This window comes from Lynx rufus, unplaced genomic scaffold, assembly GCF_022079265.1.
Source record: "Lynx rufus isolate CCGP_SWC_20201006 ecotype Redwood Valley unplaced genomic scaffold, mLynRuf1.p SCAF_8, whole genome shotgun sequence".
In the NCBI taxonomy this organism is placed as follows: Eukaryota; Metazoa; Chordata; class Mammalia; order Carnivora; family Felidae; genus Lynx; species Lynx rufus.
The window spans coordinates 133,291,519-133,313,103 of record NW_025814896.1 but is presented as its reverse complement, the minus strand read 5'-3'; the positions used below and the strand labels follow the sequence as shown (position 1 = coordinate 133,313,103).

At 57.7% G+C, this 21,585-nt stretch overlaps 2 protein-coding genes and 1 non-coding gene across 4 annotated transcripts in view; 1 reads left to right on the top strand and 2 right to left on the bottom strand.

Moving 5' to 3' along the window:
- Positions 1–4,035, top strand: part of HPCAL1 (hippocalcin like 1) — a 105,115-nt gene extending 101,080 nt beyond the window's left edge. For both annotated transcript variants that reach the window (XM_047069538.1, XM_047069537.1), the window contains 2 exons: positions 369–474; positions 3,142–4,035. In XM_047069538.1, the coding sequence (XP_046925494.1) occupies positions 369–474; positions 3,142–3,239 (204 nt within the window). In that variant the 3' untranslated portion in view covers positions 3,240–4,035. The remainder of the gene's footprint in view (positions 1–368; positions 475–3,141) is intronic.
- A 9,597-nt stretch (positions 4,036–13,632) lies between these two features.
- Positions 13,633–20,787, bottom strand: ODC1 (ornithine decarboxylase 1). The gene is made up of 12 exons (XM_047068678.1): positions 20,695–20,787; positions 18,157–18,282; positions 17,935–18,068; positions 17,477–17,650; positions 17,126–17,298; positions 16,726–16,860; positions 16,527–16,608; positions 16,259–16,342; positions 15,314–15,476; positions 15,121–15,233; positions 14,611–14,825; positions 13,633–14,112 (listed from the first exon to the last, which is right to left on the bottom strand). Exons 3-12 carry the CDS (start codon positions 18,034–18,036, stop codon positions 13,968–13,970), a joined length of 1,386 nt encoding a protein of 461 aa, XP_046924634.1. The 5' UTR covers positions 18,037–18,068; positions 18,157–18,282; positions 20,695–20,787; the 3' UTR covers positions 13,633–13,967.
- On the bottom strand, positions 19,227–19,361 carry LOC124504478 (small nucleolar RNA SNORA42/SNORA80 family). Its single transcript, XR_006960451.1, has one exon. It is a non-coding gene; the product is annotated as a small nucleolar RNA SNORA42/SNORA80 family (small nucleolar RNA).
- Positions 20,788–21,585: the final 798 nt, after the last annotated feature.

Genomic DNA, 21,585 nt, shown 5'->3' with positions numbered 1-21,585 from the left:
CACCCTCGGTGAGTTACGGACATTCCCAGCCCCCCAGAAGGCTCCCTCAAGGGCCTCCCCGGGCACTGTCCCACCTCCCACCCTAGACAGCCCCCCAGTCTCAGCCCCCTGTCACCGTGGAGTTGTTTTGCCTGCCCTGGAACTTCGCACAAATGGGTCTGGCTTCCTTTGCTCAGCATGCCGTCTGCGATAGTCACCGTGGAACATTCTAGAAACGTTCCTCTGGAAGGCTGAGGAAGGGTCCCGAAGGCTGCTACATCCCGACCTCTTCGCGCCTTGCCGTGAGCTGCGTGGAAGCTCACGCCGGCCCCATGTGCCCGGAAACATTCCAGACTCTCCGAGCACATCTTCCGCGTGTCTCTTTGTAGGCTATCTACAAGATGGTGTCCTCTGTGATGAAAATGCCCGAGGACGAGTCCACCCCGGAGAAACGAACGGACAAGATCTTCCGGCAGATGGACACCAACAATGACGGTAAGGAGTGGGTGCGTGTGTGTGCGCGTGTGTCTGTGCAGGGCGGCTGAGGGCAAAGATGTGGTTGGCCCCTTCTGCGGCTTCCCGGGCCTCTCCCAGCCCACCCCTGGCCTCGTGCAGCTGTACTGAGGGAAGAGGCAGGATTCAGAGTCAGAGAGACCCGGTCCTGCATCCTGGCTCTGTCCTCAAGGCGTGTCCTGTCCCCCCGCCCCCGAGCCGTAGTGCCCTCACTTCTAAAATGAGGGAGACCGCCAGCCCCATCGGCGTGTCCCAGGGAGGGGGAGGCACCCGGGGGGCAGGTGCATCAAGGGGCCCGGATGGTGGGAAACCTTTGCTTTGCTGTCATCCTGGCTGCCAAGCTCCCCGGTGCCCCGTGGCCTGCAACAGCCGTGGCAGGGTCCCTGGGGCCATACTGCAGCAGGACTGGTGGGGACAGATGGGCAGTGGTGGTGGCCGTACGGGGAGGACATGCTCCACGTGTCGTCCTCTGCCTCAGCACTGAGGTTCGGTAGGATCCACGCAGGGGGAGGCAGCCCTGCAAGGGCGGGTCCGTGCCTCTTGCCGGCCCTGTCATCCTGGAGGTTAAAAATCAGTGAATACGTGAAGGGGTGCTCGGTAAACTCTCAAGCACTTTTGGCACATGAGTCAGAGGACTGAGCCAGCCCGGGCATGACGTTTACGGTGTGACCGCAGGCGGCAGAGGGCACCCTGGACACATCGGACAGCAAGGGAAGTTTCCCAAACGCGTCCACATGTCAAACAAGACCGCCTTGTGTCTGGCACTGCCCTTGTGCTCACTTAAAACCCGTCTTTCACCCTCCAGGGTAGCAAGGCACAGGCTCCAGATGCCCACAGACCTGCACGGAGTCTTGGGCTCGCCCGAGCCTTGGTTTTCTCCTCTGGGAAATGGGGTTGATAAATTCAGGCTCGGGCGGTGGTGAGGATTCATTGGGACGATGCCCAGGGAGCTCTTAGTGTCGCCCTTGGGCCCCCCTCCCCTGCCGGGACCCACGCACCCGTTCCGGGCCCAGCTGGGCCCGCACCGTGCGCCTTCCCTGCTTGTTGGTGAACCTGAGTCCGTGCGCCGTGGGGCCGGGCACCTCTGTGAGCCCCTGTCCGTCTGTCCCTGGGGCCTGGGGAGGGAAGGAAGAGTGGGTGTTGGAGGGATCAGGGCGAAAGCAGGGGTGCCCAGCCCTTGAGCTGGGGGGCCCTGCACTCTGTCTTATTTTCCGGCCACCCCGGGGGGTCAGTGGTGCCCATGGGTTTTCTCCAGCACCACCCTCTCTTGTCCACACCCCCCACCCAGCCATACGTGTGAACTGAGACTGGCCGCGTGCCAGGAGCGCCCTGACCACTGCCAGACGGACCCAGAGACGCAGATCATGCTCAGGAACCCCAGAGCCCCCGAGGGCCCCCCTCAGCCCCTCACCCGCCCTGCTGTCTGCCAGGAGGAAGGGGCTGTGCTTTTAGAAGCTTCCCCGCCCCCCCACCCCCACCCCTACCCCGGAGCCATCAGATGGTGGGGGAGTGGCCGGTAAAAGTCCCCACCAGCCATCAGGAGAGTGAGACAACACAGTCGTCCTCCGTGTAAGCAGAGGGTCCCGGACGGTTTCTCCTCCTCTGAAGGGGGTGCTTCCCAGCGCAGCCTGGGGCCTAGAGGCTGGTTAGTCTCCCCGAGGGGCCTGTCTGCCTGCCCCCTACTGGGGACCCGCAAGAGGGGGTGTTCCTCTCCGGCGGGGGGCTGGCAGGTGGTCTCGGCCCGGGAGGCTGGATCCTCGCCTCCGGACCCCTCACTTGGCTTCCCGGAAGCCGCTCGCGGAGCGTGTCCTCTGGGTCAGGTCGGGGCTGGAGATCCCTGCCCGTGGTGGCATGGCACGGGCCACGAGCTCCTTACTCCCTTTACTGCTGTCCTGCGGGGTACATATCACGGCCTCACAGCCGCAGATTGCCCAAGCATCAGCTGGCAGAGCACAGCCAGCTTCACCCCGACGTCCTTGCCCATGTGCGTCCTGGGAGAGGGGGGCAGTGACCGTGTGGGTCACGGTCTCTCCGGAACTCACTGAGGTTGTCAAACCCACGTTCCTATCTCTTCGTCCCAACAGTGGCAGGTTCGGCGGTGCGGGAGGGACAGAGGGTGGGGGAGGGCCGGCTGGACGCTTGGCAAGGCGGGTGTCCTCGAGTCCCCCACCCCAAAGGGTGACAGTACAGCCGGTCTGCCAGCCAAGCGGAGGCCGGGCAGTGCCCGGGGGCCCCCGGCTGCCCTCCGCCCACCCACCCACCCAGCCGTGCTCCCCTCGGCTCTGCGGTAGTTATGGGTGAGAGGCAGAGACCGTGTTCTTTCTGGACAGCTCACGGCTTGCTTACGTAAAGCCTGGGGTGACTGCTAGAAGGATTTAAATTGCCCCACAAGCCACAGCTCCCGTCTTACTGGATATGCCCCTTAAGCTGCCCCGTGCTTTGCAGCGAGCGGTGACAGCAAAACGGGAGTTTCCAGGAGCGCCTGCGAAGGGAGCGGAGCCTCCCTTGGGCCCCGCTTCGAGAAGGTGCGAGACTTAGACCAGAGGGGGCGTCCCGGACCCGGGAGCCGTCTCCGTGACCTCTGGAAGCGCGAGGGGCACCGGGCACTGGCTCACCCCCGCCCCGTATCTCCTCTCTGCCGTCCCACAGGCAAACTGTCCCTGGAAGAGTTCATTAAAGGTGCCAAGAGCGACCCCTCCATCGTCCGCTTGTTACAGTGTGACCCCAGCAGCGCCAGTCAGTTCTGAGGGACCCGGCGTCCGGAAGGCTGCAGAGAAACACAGGCTCTGCCTCGCCGTTTCAGCTTTGCTTGCAAAAGTGGATGCCTCTCCTCCACCGCTCCTGCTCTCCCGGCCGGGGCCCCGGGCGACACGCGGCACCTGCCCGGCCTGGCGGCTGCGCCTCCCCCCTCCCCCCGGCCTCCTCCTGCCCCGGCCCGGCCCCCAGGGCGCCGCCCGGGCAGGTGTTTACACGCGGGGCTCATAGGTCTCGATTCCGGGGTGCCTCCCCGCCCCGGGGAGCCCAGGGCACGCGGCTGAGGACACTGATGGGACTTCCCAAGATGGAGACAAGGCGGGCTCATCCATCTCGCGATCGCGGGTGACCGTGGGAAAGCCGGGGACAAGAACGGAGGGAGAGGAGACGGGCAAGCCCTCCCCCGTGCATGGCTCCACCTCGCTCGTCCGTGGCCTCCGATCAGAGCTGCTCGCACGTACGCATACTATGGCCTCCTTTCTTTTGATATATAAATTATGCCCATGGTGAGGTGCAATGTCCCATGTAGGTCCCGTATTTCATGCCTCCGTTGCCTGTGAAGCGTGGTTCCCTCGTGGCCTGTGATCTCCCCTCCCGCCCCCGGCCCCGAACCTGGTTATCTTGTGGTATTTATGCGCTCTCCATCCGCCCGTGTCAAAGGAAATGCATGCGTGCCCCGTGCCGTGGAGACCCTCCCGTCCACGTAGTGAACACAGGCGTCTGTGCAAGGGCTGTCCTCCCGTTGATTGGTCTGGCATTTCCTGTATTAAAATGATCAAATAAACGGAATCCTTGGAGTTGTCTGTCGGCCCCCGAGAGCCCCCCCTTGGCTGCCCGCGGCGCTCCGCACTCGGCTCCAGGTAGATTCAGCGGGTGCAGCTGCCGTTGGTAAACTGGGCCCCGCTGGTGTCCCCGCAGCTGCCACTGTGTCTGTAAATCCTGTGCAGCCTGTTCAATATCTGCCCAATGCCAAGAAATATCCGTGGAAATACAAGAGGACTGGTCCCGGCGGGGTTGACCGCCTTCCCCTCCTCGCCCCGCCCTGGCGTCTCCCACCCCCGTTTAATCAACACAGTCCCGGCGAGGGCACAGAGGGGACCAGGGGCATCGGCACCGGCCGTGAGGGAGACCTGCCTTCTCAGCCTATGACCAGAGGGACACATGTGGTCCCAGCAGGAGAAAACCGAGCCGAAGGTGATTCCACCCGACTCACGGGTCGAGAAGTCCAAAGGCTGTAGGCTTGTCTAATTTCAGCAGCCTGGGCCCCCCACGTTCCCTCCACCTTCCCCACCACCCCGCCTCCCAGTCTCACACTCGCGTTTGTCCTCGCACTTGTCTCTTTGGGGTCCCCACGGTACGGCTCACACAGCATCCCACAGGCAGGAGGAGAAGCAGGCCTGTCTTCTCTTCTTCCTGGAGAGGGAGGAGAACTTTCCAGAATCCTCCCCGCCACCCCTCCCCTTCTCACCAGCTTCGCCTCTCATTGGCTGAAACCCAGGTCCGTGCCTTGGCAGGGGGCATGAAGGGACCGTGACCGGCCAGGCAGGATACACCCTTGGCTCTCAGAGGAGGGCCCACCGTGTCCTTCAGGAAAAGGACCGGAGTTCTGTCTCCAAGATGGGCACCCACAGTGTCCGTCACACCTGCCCGTGGGCTGCGGGGCCTCTCCGAGGCTCAGCGTCTCCCCCTGTGGAAGGGGCGAAATGGAGAAGGGGGTAGTAGCTCGGAGCCTGCCTCACAGGCTGTCGGGGACCGGGGCTGTTTTGTTGGCTTTAGTCATCTTTTTTTTTTTTTTTTAATTTTTTTTTCAACGTTTTTATTTATTTTTGGGACAGAGAGAGACAGAGCATGAACGGGGGAGGGGCAGAGAGAGAGGGAGACACAGAATCGGAAACAGGCTCCAGGCTCTGAGCCATCAGCCCAGAGCCCGACGCGGGGCTCAAACTCCCGGGCCGCGAGATCGTGACCTGGCTGAGGTCGGACGCTTAACCGACTGCGCCACCCAGGCGCCCCGGCTTTAGTCATCTTTTAAGATACGTGCCTCCGTGTAGAAACCATGAGCTGCCTGTAAGGTGCCTTCTGGGCCGGTGGCATTACCAGATCCCAGTTCGTGGTGAATCTCCCTATGTGCCCGCAGCTCTGGACCTCGGTGGGCGGCACTCTCCAGGGGTGGGGGTGGAGGGAGGGAGGCCAGGTGACTTGGGATGGGTCCAGCTTGCTGCCCAAGGGCAAGGTGGTGCCTTGATGACTCTGCCGGGCCCAGGGGAATCTCCCCTCCCAGTGAGGGGCTTGGATTTTACAAAAAAGGTTAAGTCGGTAACTGCTTGTTGGGGAGAGTTTCCGCGCTAGGGTGACATAATGGGAAGGATTGCCGTAGCGGGATCGTCCAGAGAAGTAGAACCCACAGGAGAGCTGCGCGCGCACGCGCACGTGCACACGCACGGATTTATGATAAGGAATTGGCTCACAGAAGAGCCCCGGGAGGTGTAAGCGGGACATCCCAGCTCAAGACTTTCAGAGCGAAATTTCCCTTACGGAGTCTTTTGCGTCAGTCAGCCCTTCAACGAACTGGGCGAGGCCCACCCACGTTGGGAAGGGCCATCCGCTTTGTTCGGTCTCCTACCTGAAATGTCTATCTCATGCAGAAAGGCCCACGTAGACACGGCCAGAATAGTGTTTAAGCAAATATCTGGGTACCCATGACCCGGTCCCACTGGCACAGAAAATTAACCGTCCCAAGGGCTTCTGTCCAAATGTGGACGATGTGGTTCTGGGGGTCCTAGTGGACCCTGCTCCAGCAGGAGCTCGCAGAAGTCAGTGGGGCAGTTCTGTGGGCAAGGGGAGTCGCCCCAGAGATGGTATCCAGATGCCAGGGAGCTCAGCTCATCGGAGGGGGAGAGAACCCAGAACTGAATTTAAAGCTGGCTGGTCCGAGCCACCTCCCCAGCAGGAATCCTCTGGCTTGGAGCAAGCTCTTCCAGAGCTGCTTGCTAGAAGGTTCCTCCTCCTGCCCCTCCCTACATTGCAAATTATAGGCCTGGGCCTGCCCCCTTCTTCCCTGCACCCCACCCTCCTACAAGGGTCTCGTCCTGCCTTCTCCTTGCCCCGGGGGAGCCCAGACCCTCTGCCCTCCTGCATGGGCACCTCACGTTGGTTAAAGCTCCTCCGGAGTTTCTTCTGTATCCCTTAGACTCTAGACTGCAGAGCTAATAACGTTATGTGTCTAAAGCAGGCCTTCGAGAAAATGGCCCCGGGCTAGTCTGCGTTTTCCATGACTCTGTGGGACCCCTGTGGTCCCGCCCGGAAAACACAGGATCCCAATGTGCCCCAGAGGCTGCGTGAAGGGTGTGGCTCAGCCATCCATCCTTCGTGTGGACCGAGCACCCCTGGCCCAGGGTGATACCTCCGTGGAACTTTTCCAGTTGTTCTGACACCCCGGCTCAGTGTCCTGTGCTCGCGGATTAAATACAGCGATAGGAACAACTCCTGATACAGGAAAATGTTTAGAATCTAAGGAAGGAAGCCCTGGGGTGTGGAGGGGATGGTGGGGCGGGGTGGGGGGAGCCGTGTCCGAGGCTGCTCATCTGGGCAGGTCGTGATCAACCCCCATGAGGGTGGTACTATCACCCCCTCACTCCGAACCCTGGGTTTTTTAGCTCAGACTTTATCTCTTTGGGTAGGCTGGCCTCCTCTGTGCAAACCGGCATTAAGTCGCCAAACCATGAGCCCCGTTTGCCGAGGGCTTCCTAGGACAGAGACTGCTCAGTGTATTGATTTCAACCTCCCATCCACATGCAACGTAGCATTACCGCCCACATGGTACAAACGGGCCACCTGGGGTTTAGAGAAGTGACCTGGTCCAGAAAGGGGGTGGTGGATTCGGGACCGGAACCCAGGTGAAGCTCCCGAGGGCCCAAGTTGTGTGTATCTCCTCCCAGTTAGAGAATGGCCATCAGGTAGCTGACTGGTCCGTGCTTCCTTGTCAGCCCTCTGCAGCCACCTTCAGGGCCCCAAGCATCTGGGGAAAAGTCCCTGGGTCCCTAAGGGGGCCACATTTGTGGCCGATCCCCGCCACGGCCTGTGTCCTCCCAGCGGGCCTGTTCTCAGGGCCTGGCCCTGTACTGGGCACCGCCGGGGGCCATCAGCTTCGTTCCCGACACTTGGCGGGCCCGCGCTGGACGGCCAACACTGGCTTCCAGTCTGATCGCAGCTCCCTGAGGAGGGGACAGAAGCCATCAGCCTTCTGACAGGGAGACCGCAGGCCCACGGAAGGTATTCTGGGGGAAGGGGAGTTTGTGCGTGAGTTCTTCCTGTCCCTGACCTTCCCCAGAGCCCCCCTGCCCTGGGCTGAGGGCCAGCAGTGAACAAAGCCCAGTCTGCCCGGAGGAGCTCACTGGCCAGAGGGGAGACTCCGGCATCCAAGAGGAGAGCCCTCAGGCTACATGCACTGGGGCATCTTCATGGAGTCCTGGTGCCTTGGTGCAGCCCTCTCCTGGGCCTGGGGGACACCCAGAAGGCCTCTCAGAGGAGAAGGGGTGAGGGCGGAGTAGATGTTGGAGACACAGTGGTGCAGGAACACTGCGAGCTGGGCCTGGAGGGAGGTGTGTTTAAGGAGCAGACACGCCCAAGGGTGAGCTGGGGACACGGCCCGGCAGGACACCGCCAGGGCCAGGGTCCACAGGAGCCGCGCGGGGCCGGGGTGAGTGCAGTCTGACTAGCGCAGGGTCCTGGGAAGGAAAGTCCGCCGCCCCTGGAGGGTAAAGAGTAGGGCTCTCCCCCTCTGTCACCTCTGGGCTCTTTCTAGCAGCTTCTAAGACTGCCTTGGGGGCTGGGGGGCTCCCTGGGCTCAGACTCTGAGGATGGCCAGGCCACCTGACTCCTGCGGTTCACGAAAGGGCACGCTAGGGCCCATCCTGGCCTCTGGGCTGGGTGTCCCCACAGCTCACAGCTCGAGCGCGCGCGCGCGCACACACACACACACACACACACACACACTGCACGCGTGGCCAGGTCCCGGCACCGCTGTCCCGCTCTCACAGCGCCGTTCTGTTTACAAGGGCCTCTCTCGCGCTCCTGCCCCACCTGCCCGCGAGACGAGACCCCGGGAAGGGAACGGACAGGCCCCACAGACCCCCCACGGGCTCCCAAGACTCTACTAGCAGCAACAGCCAGGCCCCTCAGCCCGTGGGGTCCCAGGACGTCAGTAGCAGAATCAGAACTAGCTAGATCCCGGCCCCCGACGGCGCCCCCTGCACTGTGTGCGTGTCTGGGGAAGGACCAGTGACGTGGCCTGTGCCTGTCTGCCCATGGGGATTTGGCGAGGTCCAGTTTGGAGTGTCTGTCCTCTGTGGAGGGGTCGTGGACACACATCCAGGCACGTCCCGGGCAGAGACGTGGCATCCAGGGTCCGGTCCGTCTGGCCTGGGACTGTGTTGGCAAGCGGGTGGCTCCTGAAGAGGTGGGGGAGGCCGTGTGGAAGCCCCGGCAGCTCATTCGGGGGGGGGGGGGGGGGCGATCCACCTTGTCCGTGGCCCTCAGCCTGGCTCAGCTCTGCCACTGCTCCTGTCCCCAGGTCCGGTGACAGCGGCCTCCCTGCCTCCTCCTCCTCCTGGAATTTCACGCCCACCCACACACCAGGCCCTTCCTCTGACTACATGCAAATGTCCCTTCCTCCCGAAAGCCACCCCGCCTCTCCCCAGATAGTCCCTACAGCCCCCCCCCCCCGTACTCCCCTCACTCACAGCGCCGTTCCCCTTATATTGTCACTTCATTTCCTTCCGGTCATCTTTGCCCCGGATGCCCAGCACAGGATTAGCTGCCCAGGAGGAGACCAACGGGAATCAGCCCGTGGCCCCTCCGACCCCCTGCAGCTGCACCACGAGGGCCCTGGTCACAGAGGCCGAGGTTCAAGTCCCAGCGTGGCCACCAATGAGCCATGTGACGCCAGACAAGGTCCTCCCTGTCCTCTCCTGTAACACAGGGTGACCTGGACCCTGCGTGTCGGCAGGAGGAGGGGCCCTGGGGCAGGGGGCAGCTATCTACTCTCGACTCCCCAGCTCAGAGCAGTGGCCGCCAGTGTCTCCTTGATCCCGCAGATGTGGGGCCGTGAGGCCAGGGCCGAGGTTAGGACGAGACACCCCCAAGGGGGCAGCTCTGGCGTGGGAAGGACACGGACCTGGGACCGTGCGAAGACGCGGAGGGGGTGACACTGATGCGTGGAGACCCACGGGACCTGGATCCTGGCTTCGAGGACAGCTCAGTGCGTGGGGGCCCCAGAGAACATTGCCCCGCCTCTTCCCACACCCACCTGTATGGCCCGGAGGGCTAGGGCAGGAGGGGCAGGGGGCGGCATCACCAGGGCACCTCGGTAGGTGGCTGGGGGTGTAACCCACCCCGGACAGGCCGGGCCAGCAAGGACAGGCTGCAGGGCCCCGTGGGCTGTTCACCGGGCTGGCGCGACCGAGGCAGGAGGGGCGGTGGCTGGGCCGGGAGACGGGCTTCACATACTGGGGCAGTGGCTGTGGACAAGGCTGGCTGGAGCCCCTTTCCCCAGCGTTTGTTGAGTGACTGAACGACCTGACAGCTTGGTCTCAGTGCCCAAGTGGGCCGAGGAACCTCCAACACAAGGCGCTGCTGCCCCCTGCTGGCTGCGGCCGGGAGGGCTGTCTCCGGCTCGGGCGTGCGGATCCCCAAGGCCTCCCAGCCTGGTTTCAGAGCCGCTTGGGCCTGCTTTACACCGCTTTCCGTCCCCGTTCCACTGGACAGGTAAGGGGACACAGGCTCAGAGGAGCACCTTTCTGCGTGGGCCACACAGCGTACAGAGGCTGAGGCCGGGCTCCTGATACCCAGGACTCGGGAGGCCCAGTTAAATCTGAATTTCAGATAAACACACGCCCCACGCATCAGCTTCCATGTTTATTTGCTGAGTCTGGTGACGCTACTGGTCCAGCCGAGGAGCAGAGTGTGCACAGTCCCCGGGGGGCGGGTCGGAAGCTTCGGGGGCCCGGCCACCTCTGGTCGTGACCCTCCCCATTCTAGGGTTAGCAGTGAGGGTGGAAAAAAAAATCCTCCCCCAGAAACAGCAGCAAGGATTTCTCAGAGGTTTTCCGTCCGTGCGCTAAATTCTGGGCTTTGTAAGAAGGGCCGGTGAGGGACTCAAAAGCCTCCCTTTCCCGGGGAGAGGCCACGGTGGGGCCGCGTCCGTGCAGCTCCGGGTGCCCACCTGAGCAGGGCTCTAGAGCCAGAGGCGCTGCTGCCCTAGGCGGGGAAGGAGACCGAGGCAGCGGGCGACAGGGACAGCGGTGTCCCCACCGCTGCAGGGAGAGAGGATCGTTCCTGCCATGGCTCTTTCCAGTAAGTGACCAGGAGCCAGACTGGCCAGGGAAGCAGAGACCTATTTACTCTTAGATCCTCTGGACTCGCTGGCTTCCCTTGGACGAGTCACTTGGCCTCTCTGGGCTTCAAATTCAGCAACGTATGTGTAGGCTAGGAAAAGCGCCCCAAGCGGATGCGGGAGTCACACGTCCTGCCTCTGTCCACAGCCGTGGGACTGGAGCCACTCATTTCTGAGCCCCTTTCCTCACCTGGGAGACTTGTGATTTCTTTAAGATCAGCGCAGACACGTGTGAAGGCCACTATGCAGTCTCCACCCCGCTCCTCAGGCCCCGATTCTCCTACCACCAGTTTGTGGGCTCTTCTGGAGTGCCTCTGTGCCCATCCGCGTGTGTGCGGCCACACACAGAGTTGGGTGGGGGTGTGCTTTGGGATGGCTTTCAACGGCGGCACGCTGCCCGCTGCCCGCTGCCCCCCACCCCGCTCCCTCTCACACTCTAGCTGGGAGATGGGCCCCTGTAGGCCTGCGTCCTCCCGGCAGCCACCGGCCCGTTCCACTGATCTTCGGTGCCCTCCTGGACACGCAGGTCATGTCCCACACGTGCTGTTACAACGCACAGTGAAAAACCTGTAAGAGGGCTTGTCGGAAAATTCTTAGAATTGCCGGGTGAGATAGCGTGGCTTGTTTTTCACATTTGCCAAATTGCCTTCTCACGATCCCCCTTCCGTCTAGCGTGTCAGTGCACCTAAGCCGGCGACCCAGGCTCATCCGGCACATTAACGTCATCTCTCGCGCTTGGGGACCCCATGCCCAAAGGCTTTTCTTTTCTGTGGACCCAGGTTCGTGTCTTGCCTACGTCCTGTCGTCTCGTTCCTTTATTTACCGCAGCTCTTCCGGTACGAAGAAAGGTAGCCCCGTTCCTGTGGTTCCCGTCGGTCCCGTACCTCTTTGACTTCAAATGTCTTCTCGCTTGGCGGTCTAACCCGCTACGATGGTCACCTAGGATGTGCCGTGGAAGGAGTCGGGGAGACTCTTGCTTTTTTCAGGTGGGTGCCCCGTTTCCGGAGTGTGCGGCGGGCCCGGCGATCCGTATTTCTTAGATGCTCCCTCAATGAACAGAATGCAGAGCCAGAGACCATTGCCTTGGACCTTGGACTTTAGACCAACAGCTGGAAACCCCTGGGTCCCTCCCCACGAGAGGCCCGTCTGGTCTCCAGCACCTTCAGGAGGGAAAATTCACCTGTTGCCTTGGTGGAGGCCCAGAGCCACTGTCCTCACTGACCTCACGCTACAAGTCTAGAAACATCCGGTTTCTGTGAATGACTAGCTAGTGCCACCTTTAAGCCCTGCACGGCGAACCGGGACCCGAGAGGGTCTCTGGAGGAGTGTTCACACACACCCGGCACCTGAGAGTTCCGTCCTGACTAAACTCACTTGCCTCCTCCCGGGTGTAAGGACGAGTGAAGACCGTTGGGCCCGGGGCCAGGCCCCGTCACCCTCCAGACCCGAGTGCGGCCCTGGCAGAGCCCAGGAACTCGGGGGGTCACGAGCAGCTTCAGCAGGCTGCCAGGAGTCGGGCTGAGGCTGCTGTGTGGGCGGAACGGGCGACCCGTGCCCGCTTCTGTCCCCACCGGCCAGTTGGCTGGACTGCATTTTACCTCGCTGCTAAGAGCAGTTTCCAAGTCCCTGGCATACTTTGAGTGAGGAAGTACACTCTCCCCCTTTCTCTCTTCCGTCCAAGTTCACTGCTACCCCTACAAGGTCATCCTTCCTTCCTGCTGAAGTAGAAAGACCTGATGTCCCGAGCTCCCAGGCTCGGTGACTAGTCCCACTTCTCAACGCCAACTCTCTGCCACGAACACCCTGAAGAATCACGAGAGGATGCGCTCACAGAAGCGGGACAAAGTGTCGACGGAAGAGGCTTCTCCCTCCCCGCGGCCCCAACTCCAGCCAGACGTGTATCTCGTACACAGCTCCTGAGAGGTATCACTCCCATCTGACGACTGAAATACGTTCGCGGGCCCAAGAGGGGAGATGAGAGCTGGGGACGAGCCCAGCCCAAGTCTGGCCGAGCAGCCGAGGAAGAGGCAACGGCAATCACAGCGACGCAGTGTCCGTGTGCAACTCGGGTGTTGGGGGAAGCTGGCTTTTTAGCAAACAGAAGCCATTCCCCTCAAATCCTTTGGCAGATGTACTCGCACGGCAGGAGCTGGCGGGCCCGGCTTCCTTTTCTCCCCGAGAGGAGCCGCAGCCTTCCCGTCTGGACTTCCTGTGCGCCTCCAGACACGCCGCGCCGCTCGGGGACCGGCGGGGGCCGGCGGCTTACCAGAGCCAGGCCTCCCCTCCCCACGTACAGCTACTGCAGGGATTCGACGCTCCCATCTTGGGGGTTACCTGCTGTCCTGTTTTGGGCAGGAGGGGTCGGAGTTGAGGAAGAGAACATAAAAGCCGGCGGACGAGGTCAAAGAAGGCAGAACTCTACAACGCGGGATAATGGTCGTCGCATTTATTAAAGTAAGTTGCCAAACGTTGTACCACTCTCCTAACGCGTAGCTACACAGCTGGTCCTGGGAGAGAAGACGGGCGGGAAGGAAAGGTGGGGCCCGAAGGCAGCACGCAAGGGGTTTCACGGGCCCTCCCCTCCTTCCCTGGGCACAAGCCCTGACGCGACAGTCAGTCAACCAGGGGCTCTGGGCCCTCCTTCACCAGCCACTTCTGTGGACACTCGGGGGTCTGACCCGGGCCAGCAGCAGAGGGCACGGCCTGTCTCGTCCACGCTTCTCCTTCCGCCTGCACGTGGGCCGGGTCCACTGTTCTTTATGCAAACGCGCGGCCAGCTTTCTACAAAACTCACGTACTTGAAAGAAAAACACTCAACAGGACGAAGGGAATTTTGATGGCTTTTCAAAATACTGAAAACCACGGGTTCGGTTCCCAAGTCCTCGGCGACAACCTTCTCGGCAGTGGGGCAAAACATCGGTCCCCCCCTCACAACACACACTCGGGATGAGCCGTTTGGAATGGACACGGTGTAAAAATTCCCCAATGCCCGATTATTTCAAGATACTTTATTTTTAAAACCGGTCACAGCACTAAGCTTTCGGCCCGTTCTGCCGACGCACAAGCTACAAACGCTTGCTCAGCAGCTGAGGGGCACTCTTTAGTAGCATGTTTGAAAAGTGAATAAAAATCCGTATAAAACAAATATTCAAATAGTTTCCATAGGAACACAGATAAGTGACCCCAACTCCTAGTCTTCCGTATTGTTGCATCCGTGCCAACCCTACTTGCAAAGACATTTCGAAACTAGCGGTAATTAAGTTAGACGGTCCCCCTCAATCCCAGAATTCAAGCTAAACTCCCGAGTGAGCGGCTCCAGGAGCGGCACCTACACGTTAATGCTGGCCGAGGCGCAGGCGGCCGGGGGGCGCTTCATCCCACTCTCCCGGGCGCAGGACACGGGCAGCGCGCTCGCGTCCTGCTCCTCCGCTTCGGGCGGGAAGTCGTGGTTCTGGATCTGCTGCATCCGTTGCCTGAGACAGAAGTGGCACAGTCAGAAACCCTGATCACCGACCCGGGCAGCCTCGCCACGAGAATAACTTCTTTACGAGCCCAATTACTTCCTCGGTTACTATGTCATCAGGAGGCAAGTCAACGTATTTCTAAGGCAAGCATTTCTTCACAACCATTCTTTTGGTAACAGGGAAACCACAGGCCGTACACACCTGTCAAAATATTCTAGTCACACAGAAATACCCTAATGGCTCTTTTTTGAAATAGTTACACCTTTGCAAAAATCTGAAAGGAAATACAGATCGGTATTAGGAAGATTTTCTTTCCGTTTGTATTTTCCAAATTCGGGAAAGCACATATTCTTAATACAGGCAGAAAATAAACTTGTTTCTAAAAACACTGTATTTAAATCTAAATAGAATGATTTCTTACTCAACCAGACAAGGGCCAGTAAAAACCCAAGAAGAAATCTATTCTTACGAGACCCACATACGTGCACGGAGACTCTGGTCACTAACCATGTCGGCCCCGACATCACGTAGTAGATGGTTGGCCTCTGGAACCCGTTGAAAGTAGAAGCAGCAGCAACAGTGTAAGCACCCATGTTTTCAAAGAGCATCCAATCGCCCACGTGCATCTCGGGCAAGTCACAGCGCTCAACGATGCGATCAAGGCCGTCACATGTTGGTCCCCATATGCTGGTTGAGTAGTATTTCTCATCTGGTTTGGGTCTCTGCGTTTAAGACAGAAAAATATACCTAGTTACACTTGTTAGGACCAAACATCTTTCACTGGTGTATGTGTTATATTCAAAAGGTACGGGGGCGCCTGGGTGGCTCAGTCGGTTAAGCGTCCGACTCTTGATTTTGGCTCAGGTCATGATCTCGCGGGTCCGTGGGCTCAAGCCCCACGCTGGGCTCTGCAAAGACACCGCAGAGACTGCTTGGGATTCTCTCCCTCCCTCCCTGCCCCTTCCCCACACGCCCTCTCTCAAGACGAGTAAAAGAAACTTAAAAAAAAAAAGGTACCTTCTGCAAAAGGGGCTTCACGTGTGCATGATCATAAAGGATGCAATTAAATGATCCATACACTCCGTCATTCACGTAATACATAAAGGTTTGTTCACTCGATTCATCTTCATCTGGAAAGGCAGACTGGTCTCAATTACCACGTTTTGTACCAACGCAGTTACGCATGCAAGCATTCAACCTTTATACGCACCATCAGAGCCCGTCTGTTCCTTTACTACGAGCTTTTTGGCAATGATATTAACTGCAAGCGTGAAAGCGGACGCGACGTAGTATCTGCCGGGCTCAGCTATGACTCGCACCCCCGAGTCTGCCGGGAAGTACTTGTCCAGGGCGGGGTTGATAACACTGGTGATCTAGGAGAGAGAGACAAGAACGGTCATCATCAAGGGGAACTCGCATGGAAGAGCAAAAACCAGCGCTCTGGGAAGTAACAGAATAAAAAGAGGTGAAAGCAGCCACCAGCAGGGAGGTTTAGGATCGAGCAACAACGGCAAGAGAACAAACATCTCCCTAAAAACCAGCCTGCGTGTCCCGTGGTTTCATCTGGATTCCCCTCCGGACACTCCCCTATCCTTTAGAAGACGTTATGGGTTATGAGTCTATCAAGTGATAGTATAAATTTATTACCGCTTACTAAGGTTTCAAGGGGCCTGAATACTTTTAATCTATCCAATAGGATAAAGCCATCCTGCCTGTCTCGTAAGATTTTTACAAGGTGGGCCTATTTCACAAATTCAACCACCCTGTAATGGTCCAATTAACAGTACGTCCACTTTAACTTCCTGAGTGACTAAACAATTAAAATGTCTAAAGAGAAATACAAAACCGAGAAAAAGCACATTTGGGGTAATGATGTACCAAAGTCTGTGTGCTCACTTTCCACACCAACATTTCCTAACATAATCAACTATTTTCCAAGATTTTGGGGGGAACGGACTCATTTTAGCTCACAAAACCAAAGGATATTAAATACAATTTTAAATAGCACAGAACTTACTGAAAATACTAATACCAAAACATTGTTTTTGTTTGTACAATTTCTTTTGATATTAGTTAAAACACTTAAAGAAGTTTCAAAATACTCCAAAATGGAACTTGTGAAAATAGCTATGAATATTAGTTTTATTATAATTACCTCTTCAAATTTAAGCTTTACATCCTCAGACCCAGGAAAGCCGCCACCGATATCGAGCAGACACATGTTGAAACCAACCTCAGCCTAGAGTCGAGAACATTCGGTCAATCGAGTAGTCAGATTGGTACCAAGTCTTAAAATTCTATGCAGATGGATTTAAGCCTCTGGAATATGGGGTACTTCCCCAGGTTAATTCTAGAATGAAGTCTAGTCACTGTTAGCCCTGCCCCCTCCTCCCACCCCCACACTTGGGTTTACATATACTTACCCCCATGTCAAAGACACAGCGGGCGTCGGAGATGGCCTGCACGAAGGTCTCGGGATCGGTACAGCCACTTCCCACGTGGAAGCTGGGGCAAAGAAAGGAGAATATATGATTTCCTGCTATTTCTGAAAAGAACCATTTACAGAAGACCTATGAAAGGCGCACGAAGATCTTAGCGTGTATGCCACCACCAAGAGCTCACCTGACACCGATGACATCAATATTTAGCTCCCTCGCCCGTTCCAAAAGAAGCCTGCTGGTTTTGAGTGTGGCACCAAATTTAACACTGAGGCGACAGACTGCCTTGGAATCATCGGTGGCAATCCGCAAAACCAACCTAGAAGCAGGAAGATCGTATGAAAAATTTCCCATGACAGAAGACCGCTTACAGCCACGGTTAAAACAACAAGGCTCTGTGGCTCGGATATCCTGCGGCTTGAGCTTCACACGGTTTCACTCAAGAAGTTTTCCGATTTTCGACTGTGCCCGACCCAGCACACTTTTATACTTTACTAAGGTACAGAAATCTCAAAACCGGAAATCTGAGTTTGACAACCTGCAGACCCTATACCTGACCCTGCCCTCAAAACGGAGTAACTCACTTTGCCTTTGGGTGAGCTCTGGCAACTTTCATCAACTCCACTTCACTGTCGAAAGTCATCATCTGGACTCCGTTATTGGCAGCATACTTAATCTGAGACACTTGTTTACAAGGATTTGCATAGATGATCCTCTCCGGAGGCACCCCGAGACTCTGCACCAGTTGGATTTCAGTCTGAAAAAGAATAGATCGTGCATTATGTACACACGGCTAATCGACGAAAGAAACAAAAAACACGGCAGCTTGCGCACTACGATCTGCTGCCCAAGAAACACACAACTTTGATCTGTCCTGCTGGGAACACCAGCGCCATTTTATAGAAGGACTCTGGAGCCCTGCCGCTTTTGCTTACCTTGCTGGCACAGTCGAATCCTGTCCCAATGGCAGCTAGGGTCTTCACTATGGTTCTGCTATCATTGCATTTAACTGCATAAAAGGGGGTGACCCGAGGAAGAGCTTTTAACCATCTCAGATGTTTCTTTAGAATGTCTCCCAGATCCGCGACATAGAAGGCATCCTTATCATCCTGCAGAAAGAGTGTTTGCAGGGGACTCAGCAGCAGCCTAGTAATACATCCCACATGCGGCCCCTCTTCTCTCCCATCGTTCTCAGTGAGCCCTCATCTTTTTACTCCCGTCACTGACACGAATATCACCATTACCACTGGGTGATCCACAGCTAATAAATCCCAAATTCCCTAACAAGACATTTGAGTTCCATTACATTTCCTTAAGGTTCCCGCTCAAGTTCCCCACTCATCTGCCCAGCATTTTCAAAGCTGCACTGCCAGCATGGACTTGATCTACTTACAGAAGAGGAAACTTCATTGATCTTTTGGTCCAGAATGTCCTTGGCAGTAAAGCCTTCATCGAGGAAATGGCAGTCAAACTCTGCATTACTAAAGCTGTTCATGGTTTCTTGATGTTCCTCCGAAACGTAACAAACTGCAAACGGGGTGGAGAAATTCACTCAGAATTCACTGCGACACCTAATGATGCTTAACAATAACCTGCGGCAACCACGGATACTTACGTGGAAAACTAAGAGACGGAATTTAAAGAAATTATCGCCAGCTTTTCACAAAGGCAATTCTCCGGGAGGGCGTGCCCTCGGTGCAGCAGTGGAGAAGTTCTGATGAACACAGAATTCGCCGTCTCCCTTGGGAACACATCAAATTGAAACATCAGACGCGGACTGCGCACACACAGGAAGCCGGGCTACTCCAGCACCCCCGCAGACAGCTCGCTCCCTGGATTCGGGAATCGCATTATTCCAGGTGGAAGTCACATGACCCCACAAACCTCTACACCATCCAAGTGGACACCAGATTCGACACTAGCCTTTTTCAAGCCCCACGCTAAAATTCCATACGCAGTACTGCACATCCCAAAATAAGCATTTCAAGTATTTATGCTAAAAAACCTACAGAAAGCCGGTTTCAGAATCTTCACTTAGTTCACAAACGTGGACAAAATTTTAGAGTGGTCAGTTTACTTGATTTCAGAGATGCTTTAGCTTTTTAGAAGCTTAAAACAGCGTTACGCTAATTACGGAAAGGCACCCTAGAAACATCTTGTATTTCCTATTTTCACTAAGTCTTGCACCAGAGTAACTTAGTGACTAAAAGGCATCGTGGAAGTGTCTAAGGCTCAACTTACTGAGTGCTCTTAAGTTTCCTAAAAATGTTATGAATTTTTATGCTATTTTATTTTCATACCGGGCATGTGTTTTTTTTTTAAAAAGTACAATCTTCCTATCAAGAAGATGCACCATGGCTGCTGTATCTGATCAGAAATCAGCATTCTGGAGTCAGGGTTGGCTCTTGTCCAGCGAGCACAACTCTGGCAACCTCTTCTGTCCTCACAGGCACCCTAACACTTGCTTAGCTACCGACAATAATCACATGGAAGTTAATTTTTGGCTAACTTTACAAATAACAAAAATAAAGAAGCGTACGTGAATTATGAACAAGCAAAACTAAAGCTCGTCACAATCTGAGCCACTGTCCTTGGCCTTCACGAAATGGGACACTGGTAAAGGAGGGATCTTAAAATTACCGATTTTAACCTATTTAATTGCTGCTAGGCAGGGGACTTTGTTTTCACTGTGCGACCCGCTTCAGTGCCTGCAGCCTACAGCAGGGAGGCCAGGCAATGGTTCGGGGCCACGGTTGGCTCTGGCATGGGGCACTATGAGAGGCCCAGGGGGACGAGCCTGCCATAAATCCAAACCCATGCATGGTAGGACTTGTTTTAAGACTTGACCTAATGTAACGTGACTTTCTGGCACTATCAGCCTCCTACGTTGCCCAAAGCACCCCTAGAGGCAGGCAGGGGACTAAGGGGACAGCAAACCCTTCTCGGCTGTGTAAATAACACACAGCGTAGGCCACTCAGGGGCAGACAGGGTTATTCAGTTAGGGCCTATCTTTAAGGCAACGTTCAAGCCTACACCTGGGAAGTTTTCATTACTTTGCACTATGTCACTATTAAGGACCTTCTAAAGGTTTACTTTAGTAACTTGCAACATAAAGAAATCCCACCTTCCGGTGTTTGTATAGCTAAGCTCCTTAAAATGATGAGTCAATTAGCACAAGATCGCACTTTTCTGCTACGAAACTCTTTGCTGCCAACTGGGAAGTATTACAAGAGACAGAGACTGATTTAAAGGAACGGAAAACGTTTCACAAGTCAACTAAATTCTGCCCAATTTCGGGTTTACGTGAAGTCAACACATTCTTTGTCCTCCCCAGACATTTCAAGAGGCTGTGCTCTCCATACGTTCCCCAATTACTTGGGATTCTCAAACAACCGCCATCAGCTTTCTTCTGAAAACCGGAGGGCTGCCTCCTAACTGCATGTCTGCTCGCCTGACCTGCGATCTTATACATTCTAGGCTTTTCTTCAATCGCGAAGTCCAAGATTCCTTAAACGGACAATCGCAACTCACGGCGAATGGAGACTTTATCGCCACAGTTACTACAAGGCTCTCTTGGCTCCAGCAACTCCGGCGAATTTCGAGATCGGGTCATTTCCTCTGCACGCGAAAACTAAGGGATACAAAACTCCAGGACAACGAGGCAAAACGGTTTGCCTCATCCTAATAAAAGTGAGAGGAGCGATAGGAGCCCGAGACCTGCACGGGCTCGCTCATCTCTCTCCTGCACCTGCTGCCGGGCTTGCCACGCGCGTCTTAAAAAAGAATAGCGGTTGAAGGAACCCCGGGCCTTCCTATCAGCTTCCGGCTCTGAACACTCACTGACGTGGTTCGGAAGAGGTGAAACGCAGTCCCCTCCAGCCCAGGCTGCCCTAAGCCGGGGCCATCGCGGGCAGGACGGGCCGCGGCGAGGGTGGCCGCACAGGGCCAGGGGGTCGGCGCCCCCCTTCACGGGGGAAACCAGGCCCCGGAGGGCAGCGACCACCAGGCTCAGGGACCCGCAGCCGGCTCTGCGACCACGTGTCCCTCACAGATTCAGGCGCAGGGTCGGTCCCCCGGCCTCCGGCCCGGCGCGCAGGGACACGTGGCCGTCCCCCCTCCTGCCTCCCAAGCGCCCAGACGCGCCCCTCTCACCTTAGAGCGCACCGGCGCCGCGGGCCAGCCCCATGGAGATGCCGCCGCCGAGCGCGCAGGACCGCCGGCCGCCCCCGTCAGCCGCCCGCCCGCCGCCTCGCTCCCTCCCGCGGAGGACCGCCGGCCCGAGGTGGCGCCGGAGCTCTGGCAGAGGGGCGGCGGCGGCGGAGGCTGAGGGGACTGACAAAGCCGACGGGCCGCCGCTCCGCTATTTATAGCGCCGCGCGTGTCGTCATGGAGACGCACCAGCTCAAACCAGCCGCGATCGGTTCCGTCCGGGCGTCCCCCGAGGAAGGGGGCGGAGCGCGGTGGCTGCGGCCAACCCGCGGCCGGACGGAGGGGCGGGGGGCGCGGGCAGTTGTACGTCAGCAGCTCCGAGCGCCACCCGGCCCGCCCCCGGCCTCGCGCCCCTCCCGGCCCTGCGGCGGACTTGCGCACGCGCATTACGCCGCAGGAAGACTCCAGCGGCCTCGCACCCCTCCCGGCCCTGAGGGAGGCACGCGCACGCGCACGCGCACGCCGCCGCGGGGCGCCCCCGGCGGCCCCGCGCCCTCCCCGGCCCTGCGGCGGGACCGCGCACGCGCACCACGCCGCAGGTCCCGGGATCTCTCCTGGCGCCCGCCGTCCGCCTGGGTCTCAACCTCGGGGGCGGGAGCCTGCCCCGCGCAATTGCGAGACCTGCTGCTGACCGACGCCGACTTTCAGCATCTGCGCGGGACGGAACTGTTCTTCCACTTGGCCCTTTATAAATGCCGTGCGCCCTAGAGCAGAGAAAGGAGCTCGCGGGCGCGAGCGGGCCACGTGGACCCCGCCGGGCGGACTCTGGCCCCTTCTGCCGGGGCCCCTCCAGTTCTAGGGACGGGACCTGTAACGATCCTGGCTCCGCTCCAA

Coding starts and splice junctions, on each gene's coding strand:
- ODC1 (XM_047068678.1), bottom strand. CDS start 18,036: ATGAACAGCTTTAGTAATGCAGAGTTTGACTGCCATTTCCTCGATGAA. Junction 15,234..15,313: donor GGAACAGACGGGCTCTGATG/GTGCGTATAAAG, acceptor CTGCCTTTCCAG/ATGAAGATGAATCGAGTGAA. Junction 14,113..14,610: donor GTGATGTCGGGGCCGACATG/GTTAGTGACCAG, acceptor CTTCTGTCTCAG/GCAACGGATGCAGCAGATCC.